Source organism: Mycena indigotica (assembly GCF_014461135.1).
Source record: "Mycena indigotica strain 171206Taipei chromosome Unknown Mind.scaff0013, whole genome shotgun sequence".
Taxonomy (NCBI): Eukaryota; Fungi; Basidiomycota; class Agaricomycetes; order Agaricales; family Mycenaceae; genus Mycena; species Mycena indigotica.
The window spans coordinates 330,002-341,069 of NW_023503012.1; the positions used below are offsets into that span (position 1 = coordinate 330,002).

At 51.5% G+C, this 11,068-nt stretch overlaps 3 protein-coding genes across 3 annotated transcripts; 2 read left to right on the forward strand and 1 right to left on the reverse strand.

Moving 5' to 3' along the window:
- Positions 1-75: 75 nt before the first annotated feature.
- On the reverse strand, positions 76-2,048 carry MIND_01259700 (Glycosyltransferase family 15 protein; the record flags this gene model as incomplete). Its single annotated transcript, XM_037369081.1, has 16 exons — positions 76-140; positions 190-276; positions 328-346; positions 399-461; positions 511-525; positions 577-662; positions 715-813; positions 867-929; positions 980-1,053; positions 1,100-1,198; positions 1,250-1,280; positions 1,326-1,337; positions 1,385-1,524; positions 1,571-1,694; positions 1,753-1,939; positions 1,992-2,048. The coding sequence occupies 16 exons, from the start codon at positions 2,046-2,048 to the stop codon at positions 76-78; spliced, it is 1,221 nt and encodes a 406-aa protein (XP_037214287.1).
- A 756-nt stretch (positions 2,049-2,804) lies between these two features.
- On the forward strand, positions 2,805-3,749 carry MIND_01259800 (uncharacterized protein; the record flags this gene model as incomplete). The annotated part of the gene is made up of 1 exon (XM_037369082.1): positions 2,805-3,749. The coding sequence occupies one exon, from the start codon at positions 2,805-2,807 to the stop codon at positions 3,747-3,749; it is 945 nt and encodes a 314-aa protein (XP_037214288.1).
- Positions 3,750-4,624: 875 nt separating this feature from the next.
- MIND_01259900 (Thaumatin-like protein) lies at positions 4,625-5,794 on the forward strand (the record flags this gene model as incomplete). Its single annotated transcript, XM_037369083.1, has 8 exons — positions 4,625-4,627; positions 4,676-4,809; positions 4,854-4,910; positions 4,961-5,030; positions 5,075-5,173; positions 5,240-5,399; positions 5,453-5,539; positions 5,598-5,794. 8 exons carry the CDS (start codon positions 4,625-4,627, stop codon positions 5,792-5,794), a joined length of 807 nt encoding a protein of 268 aa, XP_037214289.1.
- Positions 5,795-11,068: the final 5,274 nt, after the last annotated feature.

The following is an 11,068-nucleotide window of genomic DNA, read 5'->3' on the forward strand; positions in this document are numbered from 1 at the left end:
ACATAGATTAGATATTGCGCAAAGCATCAGCAAATGGACTCTTTACTTTACTTTAGACAATCCAAAATATATAGATCATGGACTTTGAGAAGCATTAAACAGGGCGTCGTAGTGGCGTAAGCACGACCAGCCATGCCGGTCTATCCAGACGATTATACTATGAGAAAAAAAGTCATCCAAAAAACACACCCATGCTATCTTTTTCCTCGCAAGTGCATCGCCCTCTTGAATGTGCGGCCCCAGAGGGACAATGGGTATATGGAATGTGCCAATAACCTGCCCTTCATATCAGCAATGTGCGCCGCAAAAGACAGATCCTGAACACACCAATTTCATTGAAGAAGTGCTAGCCAACTTGGTAAAAAGCCAAGCGACAGAATGGAAGTGAATAAACGTACAATCTGGTCCTTCCTGACAAACATGGCTGCACCAAATGTGTGGACTGGCGCATCTCCCCAGCGCTATCTCTTGTCAAATCATCTCCAAAAAGCATCATGGCGTCTGGCTGACCTCATAGTAAAATCCCTAGAGACATCTGATTAACTTGAAGCAAGACCAGTAGTGAGCTTGACGCACCCCTTTTGAATCGAGAAAGTTGAAGAATTTCAGGTATTCATCGCTTCTCCACAAATCGAGGTCCGCGATCTCGAAGTTGCTCCAGACTCCAGTCGTTTCACTAAGAGCATATACTGTAGTCATGAAAGGAAAGCATACAATGACACATATTCCAATACGCCCCACCCTTGGTCGTGGCTGTGAGCATGTCAAGAGAATTGTCGTCCGCAAGGAGCGATGGATTGTTAGCGATGAATTCTGTATAGCGGTTGCTTAGTAATGCAGCAGCATAAATGGGGGAACGAGTTAACCTTTCACAATGGGCCATAATGTGCGAACTGTTTTGCGATTTTCGGGCATGGATATTGTGAATGCTGGTGTCACATCGGGAACACTGAAGAAAGCGAGCAACGAGGCCACACACCATATTTCTTGTCTTCCCCTTCCATGAAGAGGAACGGGTCGAAGTCGATGTCGCAGAAAAACTTGACATCGGGCCTGCAAGTCATTCAAATGAGTATTAGATGGACACTATGGAACTTACTCGATCCTGTTCCAGTGAGTAAGAGAGAAAGGATATAAGGAAGTTGACTTACCGCCAATACCATTTGTACTGCTGTAATAGGGGATGGCGGAAGAAGAACTACGCGATGACCATTCAGTCAAGAGTTCAAGCTATGGTGCATCGACGTACCCCAGATTGGAAGCGACACATGTTCCGATACCTATGGCCCATTCAACATCGTCTTAGAACGAGGCTAGCTATGCACACGATACGCTGTCTAGAAACAAGGTCAAGTTTCGCTCAAGACGGACGATGTAGGCTTACCGCCATATAAGACATGACCTGCAGCCAGCTTTTTTCGTGCCTTTGCTGCCCGTTCTTCATCTATCCACGATGGTTGGACCCAGTGCTCTCGGGGTACAAGCCCGAACTCAACACGGGAGTGAGTAGCGGCGGTGATATTTCTGGTTCATATTGGGTAAAGAGTAGTAAACGGAGGGTATGACACACGCTTTGAATTCATCCGTGAACTCTACGTCGTTGAGGAAGACGTATGGGTATCCATACTTGACATTGAACTTTTCCTCGAAGAGCGCCATACTTGCGAGGATGCTAGGAATGTGGTGATTCTGGCCTGGCTCAGGGATTGTTAGAGGACAAGAGGGATGAGGTATGCCAAAGGGTAGACGCACAAAGAACGACGATAGCAGCGGACGCCCGACGCGTTGAGTTGGCGGTGTTGTAGTATTTCTGAGGTACACCAGCATGGTAGGGTGGCTGGCTAAAAGTGATGTTCCGGGTTAACTGGCCATTGGAGGTGTCGAAGGTTCCGAATGGAGGGGAAGGGATGGCGTCGTCAAAATAAAGATACACAGAAATCTATCGCAGAGTCAGAACATGGCTCGACCAGAGGCATAGAATGCAGACAAACCAGTCCAGTGAGCAGGAGCACAGAGATTATGGTTTTCCGTGGACGCAGTCCCAGCATTAGCGTGCGCCGAACACGCGGGAGTGAAAGACGAAGCTCAGTACATCACGTGCCTGGACCGGCGCATCAGATGCGCCAAGCCGATGACGAGGTTTGGTTGACAGAGAGCTCCGCTGGAGCACACATCTGGACATGATTGCGAGGCTAGAATTGCTCGCTAGACATCGTCTGAGTGACACCGTGCCGTCCCTTCCATTCCAGAACCCGATACCAGCAACCAAACAATTGTCTAGCCCTAAGTGAAGGCTAATATTACATGGAACAAGGGCTTTACGGCGCATCATCCACCCAGCATGCTCGGATGGCAACAGAAAATACAATGGCCCACCGATTTGGGGTAGGACAATTGCGCAAAGAACAAGGACAGTGATGCGCATCAGCGTCGAGGTTATTGTTCTCTGTGACGCCTCGTGACTGCCGAGGCATCTTCCCAAGCGCACGCGACGCGTATAAGAAGTGGAGGCGGATGAGATGGAAAGCCAGACCCAGTCGTCTTCGCTCACTTTCGCTTACTCCCGCTCTTCGTCTGTTTACGACCCACGCACTCGTTCTCGCGCCCACACACGCCTAACCGTTTCAACGCTCGCTCTACGCACCTTTTACGCATTCTTTTTTTCAACGACCACCAGCCTTACCTTGATCTTTTCTCCTTGGTACGTCCTCATCTTTCCTACTAGTTGACTCGCGCTGATTTTGTTTGCAGACGGACAACCTTTTTGTGCCTCACTTTTTTTGAACTTTGACACCACAAAAACCATGTCTTCACCCGCTTTCAACGCTGCCATCTCGCACGCCGTTGCTTTCCTTATCCGGCCCCTCCTCGCCAACTCTTCCTCTGCCTCGACCTCGTTCGGCAAGAAGACATTCTCGACGACGGCCATCACGACTGCGCATGTCATCCTCACCAGTGCCTTTGCTACTTCCCCCACATCTACCTATGTCCTGACCCCCAGCTCTGCCCCATCACCCATTAAAGCTGCTGCCGAGGCTTCCGGCATTGCTTGGGCGGACTGGTTTGCTGCTCTGGTCAACAACGCCACGACCGACAAGGTCTTGTTGTTCTTTGGCCATGGGTACGCCAAAGTCCGCCTTGGACAAGGACGTGTAGTCGATATCTGGAACCTCAGCAGGCGCTTCGTTTCTTCCACCCAACCCAAAGTTGCTATCACCACTAGCAAGACCACCACCCAGCTTCGTGCCGCCCTGCTTTCCGCTCAACTGCGAGTCCGTGGCCGAACTGTTCCGTCTCAGCGCCGTGTTCCGTTGCCGAATGCTGCTGTCCACCGTCCTAGCCCTCTCCGCTTTTGCTCCAGCAGCGATGAAGAGGATGAGGACTCTGACTCTGAGGCCTCTGATTACGACGCTGACTCGGACTTTTCCTCAGATGAAGAGAGTATATCGACACCCAGCACTGCCCCCAGCTCCCCGCCGCTTTCACCCGTAGAACCTGCTTTCGTTTTCCCTCCTGTCAAAGTCGAGGAGAAGCCAAAGCCAGCAGTTTATGTCCCCCCCGCTCGTCGTGCGATGATGGCCAACCGTCCAGCACCCAAAGCGCCCATCTTCGTCGCTGCTCCCCGTCCCAGGGCTAGCCAAAACAGCAACAAACCCAAGACAACTGCTTACATCTACACTGGCGGTGTTACTCGCGTCATGACTGGTGGCGTTATGCTCGGTCCCCGCGTCGTTGGTGCGCGCGTCTAACTCACGAACCTTTATTACCCTCCCTCCCATAATAATTCCCTTGCTCGTTTTGGGACTCTGTAGCATCACATTTCCTTCCCCGTTTGGACTCTCGCATGCTCACTTACGAAAAACACCACAAATGACACTGCACGCATATCATATACCTACTGTATCCATACTGCTGCTAATCCGCTACAGAAGGTGCCGCGCATCCTGATAGGCTCGTTGTACCTACTATTCACTTGTAATTTGGCTGTAGAATAGACGAAGACAGATTTCGACTGGGACATCAGTCACTTTCAAGCCAAAGCAAATTGACTGCTCCACATTCTTCATGTGCAGTCACGCTAGTCACGGCTGACAGAACACGTGAATCGCGCCAACTTGACTTCGACTCTGCAGATGCCGACCAAGTCATTGCAGCGAAAGTAGGAAATTGCTGAAACCCTACTTCCGAGTCGACCGCGCGTACGCACTCTTTATCATGTGCCTGGAATCAGGAACAACACCTGACTCCCTCCGGCGGCCTTCAACTACCTCTTGGAAACTATCGAAAGCTCCAGTGTCCCTAATTGGGAACGTGCCGTTTAAGCTGTGTCTCAAGTCCCTGGCTTATACAATGTTTCTACTCTGGCTGACTGATTTCAAGTTGTCCTCCGCCGTTCAACGACAGTCTTTCAACCATAAACATAAATTTCTTCAAGAATGAGTTCATTTGTGCCCGTCGACAAACTTTGGAGGGAAGAGCTCAGCCCGACAAACACTGGCATGTTCATAACGCAGTGAGAAGGACGACAATATGCACCGCTCCTCCCTGCCAGGGTCGTGCGCATGGTATGGAGGAGCAAGTCTGGCAACAACGTCCAAGCGGAGCATGACCAGCAATCCCGTGGATGGTGTGTACTTCAAAACGAAAAGTATAAGAGGCCAACAGAGTGCCCAAGCACTCTCATTCAAGTTTCTCCAGCAACGGCTTCCAACTCGCGATGATCACCAACTGTTTCCTGTCTCTTATCCTCGCAACCGCTGCTGCTGCTCGGACGTTCACCGTAAAAAACAGCTGCTCGTATACGGTCTGGTCAGTGCTTGCCAGCTTATTAGATCCCAGACTTCATTCTGCAGGCCGGCGATTTTCACGGACCTTAACGTGGGCAGCGCGATCCCCAACCAACCAACTGGGTTTGTCCTCGGACCATTTCTTTTCTGCTTGTGATTCACAATCGATGCAGATGGGAAGCCCCGCCAGGATCGTCTGTCTCCTTCTCCGTCCCGGACAATTGGCAATCAGGGAGAATTTGGGTATGTCTTTCCCTCCCATCACTTCTCTTGGCTGAACAGAACAGGGCCGCACAAAATGCAACTTTTCCGCCAATCCTGGGCCGAATTCGTGCGCCACTGGTGGATGCAACGGCGGGCTACTCTGTGATCCTCATACTGGCACTGTAAGTAGCTTCATCGAACGTGATTCACGCACAAGCGGAAACACATTCTCATTATGCTCGTGACAGGGTGTCCCCCCGGCGACCGTGGCTGAATTCACCCTCTCTGGCAGCGGCAACCAGGACAACTACGACGTTTCCCTCGTCGATGGATTCAACATCCCCGTTGAGATCACCAATAATGTCGGCTGTGGCGTGCCGTCGTGTCGCGCTGACCTCAATCCCAACTGTGTGTTTCGCTGCGTTCAAGTTGTCCAACCAACATATTAATGCTTGTTCAAGGCCCTGCCCAGCTCCGGCGCACTGACGCTGGCGGCAAAGTTATCGGATGTCTGAGCGCCTGTGCAGCGAACCTCGACGGAAACCCAGGTATGATTACCATCCGTTGATTTCTCGACTTCGAAGTGGAATTTCATGCCAACCGCAGCCGATTCACCCAATTGCTGCACAGGCTCCCACAACCTAGCCGCCACCTGCCCCGCCTCCGGGGTCGCCGAATACGCCTACTTCAAGGGCGGCTGCCGCGACTCGTACGTATACGCGTATGACGAGGGCAGCGGCACTGCCCTGTGGTTCTGCGATGCAAACAAGAAAGCCAATTTCGTGGTCACTTTTTGTCCTTGAGGGAGCGTTGGACGGGTCCGCTCAGTGGAAACAGAACGAGAACTCGTTCGTAGACGATCAGAGTATGACAGAAACTTCCAGCGGGTCAATAAGCCTAGGAGTAGTAAAGACTCTGAAATACCAAAGCGAGTTATCTCAGTGACAATTTCTTGTTTTATTGTAGTCTGAATTTACCATTACTTCAGCCCAGATATAAACGCTTGAAGAGATACTTATCGAGCAAACTTGGGAGGCCGGCAAATATTTGCTGAAAATCAGTGTCGAGGCGGTGTCACGGTCACACCGCCATCACCTCACCAACCACAGGCCCTGAAACCTGCGTGTACATACTGTCTAATGCTAAAGTGCAAGACAATTTCTACGCCTTCCACCGGTATTGGCAATGGCTCCGAGCGAATCCTGAGAACCTTCATCTTCCACCTTCAATTTTTCATCGCTCTAAACTTCTATTCGCAATGGAAAGCTTGCCCTTGCGGCCCCAGTAAGCTCCAGGCGCTCAAAATTACCTACTGGCGACCGGGGCATGCCAGGCTCCATAAAGTTTCGATCTATCGGCGGCTCCGAGCGTTCTAATTGCCAGAGGAGCTCAAAGCAGTGGAGGTGGGCTACTACTATAGTCCAAAATCAAATGGAACTATTTAATAGTACGTCGCCCGCATGACGGTGGCCACATGTGAGTATCCACTGCAAGCATATCCTACTTTCGCTAACCCAGCCGGTGCAGCGGCGGTTCCGCCTTGTCTTCCAGACAGCTTGCCTCGCTACAGACGAGCGAGCGTCGCGACCGGACCGGCTACAGCCTAGAGTAGACCCCCACGAGGTGCAATCATTCCCCCCCACTTTATGCGGCGCTAACCGGGATTTTCAACCTGCTAATAGTGGGTGCATCGGCGGTTCCGAGTTGCGTTACATAAGGATTTTCCTTGGTTCGTATAGCTGGACAGCCACCCGTAGGCCACGGTTCACGAAGAGAAACTGTTGTTTCCGTCTTTTGTGGGTCCTGGAAGTGCGGCATTCAAGCTCGAGCTGTCCATGTCGCCTCCGATTACCACTGCAAAAATAATCATACGAATTGTCTGGTGGACTTGGCGTACCAAAAGACAGTATGTTGCGGTTCTACAGGCTCTGCTTGTGCAGTACTCACACTTCGGTCAAGCACGGAGGAGTCGTGGAATCATATGATCTGCATTTCTCAAGCGAGGATCAGACGCACCTATAGTGCACCATATTTCTCTCTAGTTAGAGGGTCAGGACCCCCCACGCTGACCCTCTAACTAGAGAGAAATAGAGCACTGTAGGGCACCCCCGCTAATTCTACCTTAGCGCGCTGCTCTTCTCAGCGGGGGAGACCGCTCACTGGCGGTCACTGGCCCGGCCCTTGCCCACCGTCACCCCGCCGTCACCCCCGCCGCTCGCTGCCCCGACCCCGCCATCGTTACCATCAGCGCGATGTGACGTCAACCCCATCAACATCAACGCCATCTGTCAACGCCGTGGCGACCGTTGACGCCGCATGTTCCGCGGCTGTCCCGGCCTGTCGCCGTTGACAGCCCGCCCCCCGCGCTCGCTGTGCTCGACGTCGTTGAGCACAGCGAGCCTCAATTTGTCCGTTTGGCACGGGACCACGTGTATTTGATAGATATGATGTAATACAGTAGATTTCCATCACATTTAGGCCCGCGTGTGCGCCGCTTGCCCGGCCGACCCTCCCGCCCGCTGTCCCGCCCTCCCGCCCGCCCCCCCGCCCGCCCCTGCCCGCCCCCCGACTCAAAAAATTAAAAGTTGGGGAATCAAAAAAGAACACGTGCCGTATAGATGGCACCACTCAAATCGCGTTCGTTGCTGAGATATAGCGCGTTCTTGTTAACTCAAGTTGATGATGTAATTTTTCAAAAAAATAAAAAAGTTGCGTATTGATGGGAAAGCACGGGCAGTACAAGTTTCACCGGAAAAAACACGTTCATTGTCGAGATATGACGCGTTCTTGTTAACTCACTCTGCCACTACGTATGGTTGTTAACTCAATTTTGACTGAAAAAAATAAAAGTTGTATATTGATTAGAGAACATTGATAGGACAAGTCTCATTGCCAGAAATCAGTCCTTTCTTCTGATATGACCCATTCTTCTTAACTCACTCTGCCACTACGTATGGTTGTTAACTCAATTTTGACTGAAAAAAATAAAAGTTGTATATTGATTAGAGAACATGGATAGGACAAGTCTCATTGCCAGAAATGAGTTCTTTCTTCTGATATGACCCATTCTTGTTAACTCACTCTGCCACTACGTATGGTTGTTAACTCAATTTTGACTAAAAAAATAAATGATGTATATTGATTAGAGAACATGGATAGGACAAGTCTCATTGCCAGAAATGAGTTCTTTCTTCTGATATGACCCATTCTTGTTAACTCACTCTGCCACTACGTATGGTTGTTAACTCAATTTTGACTGAAAAAACAAATGATGCCGGAGACATATTGCTTGGAAAACAAGTACTGGACTGGTCTCATAGTTCATTTTTTGGCAAGATACTACACTCTCCAAGTCATACTGTGCCTATTGTTAACTCAATATCTATTATCTGGTCCATTCTACTTTCTGAGCGACATGGCAACACCCGCAATGAATTCGACTGCATTATCCTTTGCACCACGACCAGGAAGAACTCGTGGAGAAGGGGGTGGCCTAGGTTGACGCTTTGCAGGAGCAGAAATCACCTTCTGCTTCTTCTGAGGTGGTCCATCGATGGCTTCAGCCGACTTTCGCTTTCCTCCTTTTGCCCCCTTCGCCTTGGGTTTCGGCTTGGGTCTTGGTTTGGTCTTGACTGCCTCACCCCCCGTTTGCTCGCCCTCTCCTCCTGCTTCATCTTGATTCCCCACGCCTCCGCTTGCCACTTCATCTTGGTTCTCCATGCCTCCGCCTGCTACCTCATCTTGATTCTCCACGCCTCCGCCTGCCACTTCATCTGCGTTCTCCACGGCCCCTCCCGTTCCCATATTAACGATGGAAAACTCGCCCATCATCGACTGCTGGGTCGGTACATCTGCCCCAGCAGGGCGCGGGTCTTCCTCGCCATCATCTTCCGTGCTTGTTTCTGCCGCTGCCGGTGCAGGTTGAACACCACTCCCATCCTCTTCCTCCTGGAATGGAATACCACCCCATTCATCCTCGTCCTCACTGAAATCCTCCTCGTCCTCGTCCTCGTCGATCGTTTCCGCAGACTTCGCCTTCTTCTTCCAAGGACCACGCGGCTTATTGGCGTCTGATCGTTTCCTCAAGTCGAAGGGAACCATCAGCTTGCATTTGACAAATCTTGTCGTCCAATGCTTTAACATCGGCTGGCTTCATCATCTCCCATCGCATCGCTCCGCCCCGGTGCGATCCGAATTTCACGAAGGACATGGATTTGATATATCCAGAGAGGGACTTTTGCGGTGCGTTGCCATCGTCGACGCCAGGGATCCCTACGAGTTGAACGTGGTGTTTGAAGCGGATGGCGTAGTCATAATGCTTGTAATACATCTTGACTTTTGGGTCCGTTGTGATCTTTCGCAAGCCTTCGTTAATGAGGCCAACGATCTCGCTCCGGATTCCGACAAGGTCTCGCGCCTCACCAGGGCCTTGAGATGTATTAGGAAAAATCAAAAACAATACGCCTTTAACGCACCATTCTTCTGAGCCTGAGCCCACCCCGCAAATCTCTTGGATAGCTCCATATGCGACATTCCCAAGACTTCGATGACAAACTTTTCGGCTCCCCGCTGGCGAAGAAGTGCGACATTGCGGCGTCGCCTGGGTTGCCTTTAGAACAGAGCCCAAAAGTGCGGGCCCCGTCCGATCGATATAGAGCGTTCTGCTTGAAGGATGTCAGCCAGTGAAACAAGTTAATAGAAACAGCACTTACACGAACAGATGTGTTTCCAACGGTGCGATTCACATCGCTCACGTTGGAAGCCTCGGTAAGGCGAGGCCCATGCTGCTGCACCTCCCTGTTCTCCAGTGCGTTTTTTCTCATCTCCTTGACCTCCTCCTCCGTAAAGAGCTCCTCCACCTTGCTGACCCCTTCCTTCTCCATCTCCCTCTTGATTCTTGCATGGATTTCCTTGAGGTCCAACTCTGTGAAATGGCGGTCAGAGGTGTGGGTAGGCGCAGGAGTAATCACACACTTGGGTCCTCCTTCGACTTGATGCTTGAATAGATATTCCATATGTTGGGTGCTCGTGGTTTTTTGGTCTGCAGGGCGCTGCAGATGTTTGAGCGGATGTAGTCTTCTGTGCGGCTGGGGAATTCGCGGCAAAGCCGAGCTATCGTCTCCTCGCGTTCGGTAAAGAACTTGTGGTCGTCCTTGAGCCTTTGCTCCTCCTCTTGTCTCTCTGTGAGCGCAATTTTTTCGGGACGCGATTTCGGTGTCGGTGAGGGTCTTCTTGCCCGGCTTCTTGCGGAGGGGCTGGGCCTGTCGGTCGGCGTTGCGCGCAGCGTGGGCGGATTCTTGGCTGGGCATAGTGCGAAGACAAAACAAGCAGGTGAAAAGTAACGTGTCACCTACTGTGACCAAACGAGATCTCGTGATCATTTCTTCCTCCCGGCATTCATGTCTGTGCCGTCCTCTCCCCGGAAGGTGGCCCGACCCCTCAAAACACCAGTCCCCTCGGGTCCCATCCTCTATCCCAACAACTTCCCCACCACCGATGCCGCACTCGAACAGGCCTTGAGAGAGGCCGAGCCTTTCGTCAAGGATGATCTCCGTAAAGATCAAGCCTTCCTCGAGTATTTGTCGAATGAGGCGGCGCTTCCTCCCTCCGCTCCGGTCCCCTGCTCCTGCTGCAACGCCCCGCAAGAGTGGCTGGGATCATTCCCCAGCGAGCAACATTTTCCAAACGAAGCCTGTCGGTCCTGGGACATGGATAGCCACCTACTCCTCTGACGACGATGAAGAGAAAGCTGAAGGAGAGCCAAAGCCGAAGGCTCGCACCGCCCGCGCTGGCTCCCCCACCAAATCACGCGCTGGCTCCCCCACCAAATTGCGTGCTGGCTCGCCCAGCAAGAAGAAGCTCCCACACGATGGTCAGCATCCAGAGCCAGCAATTCCGCTCCCATCTCCACAATATGGCGTTCTATATAGGAAGATATTCAACAACAAGTGCGTTTTCTTTTCAGAAATTTTCAAATCCTTACTCATTGATGCTCAGAACCGAGGCAAAAGCCATTGCAGATTTGATTGGAGGGGAGCTCAGTGTTTTGCAGACCCCTGAAGATGTTCGGCGTTTCC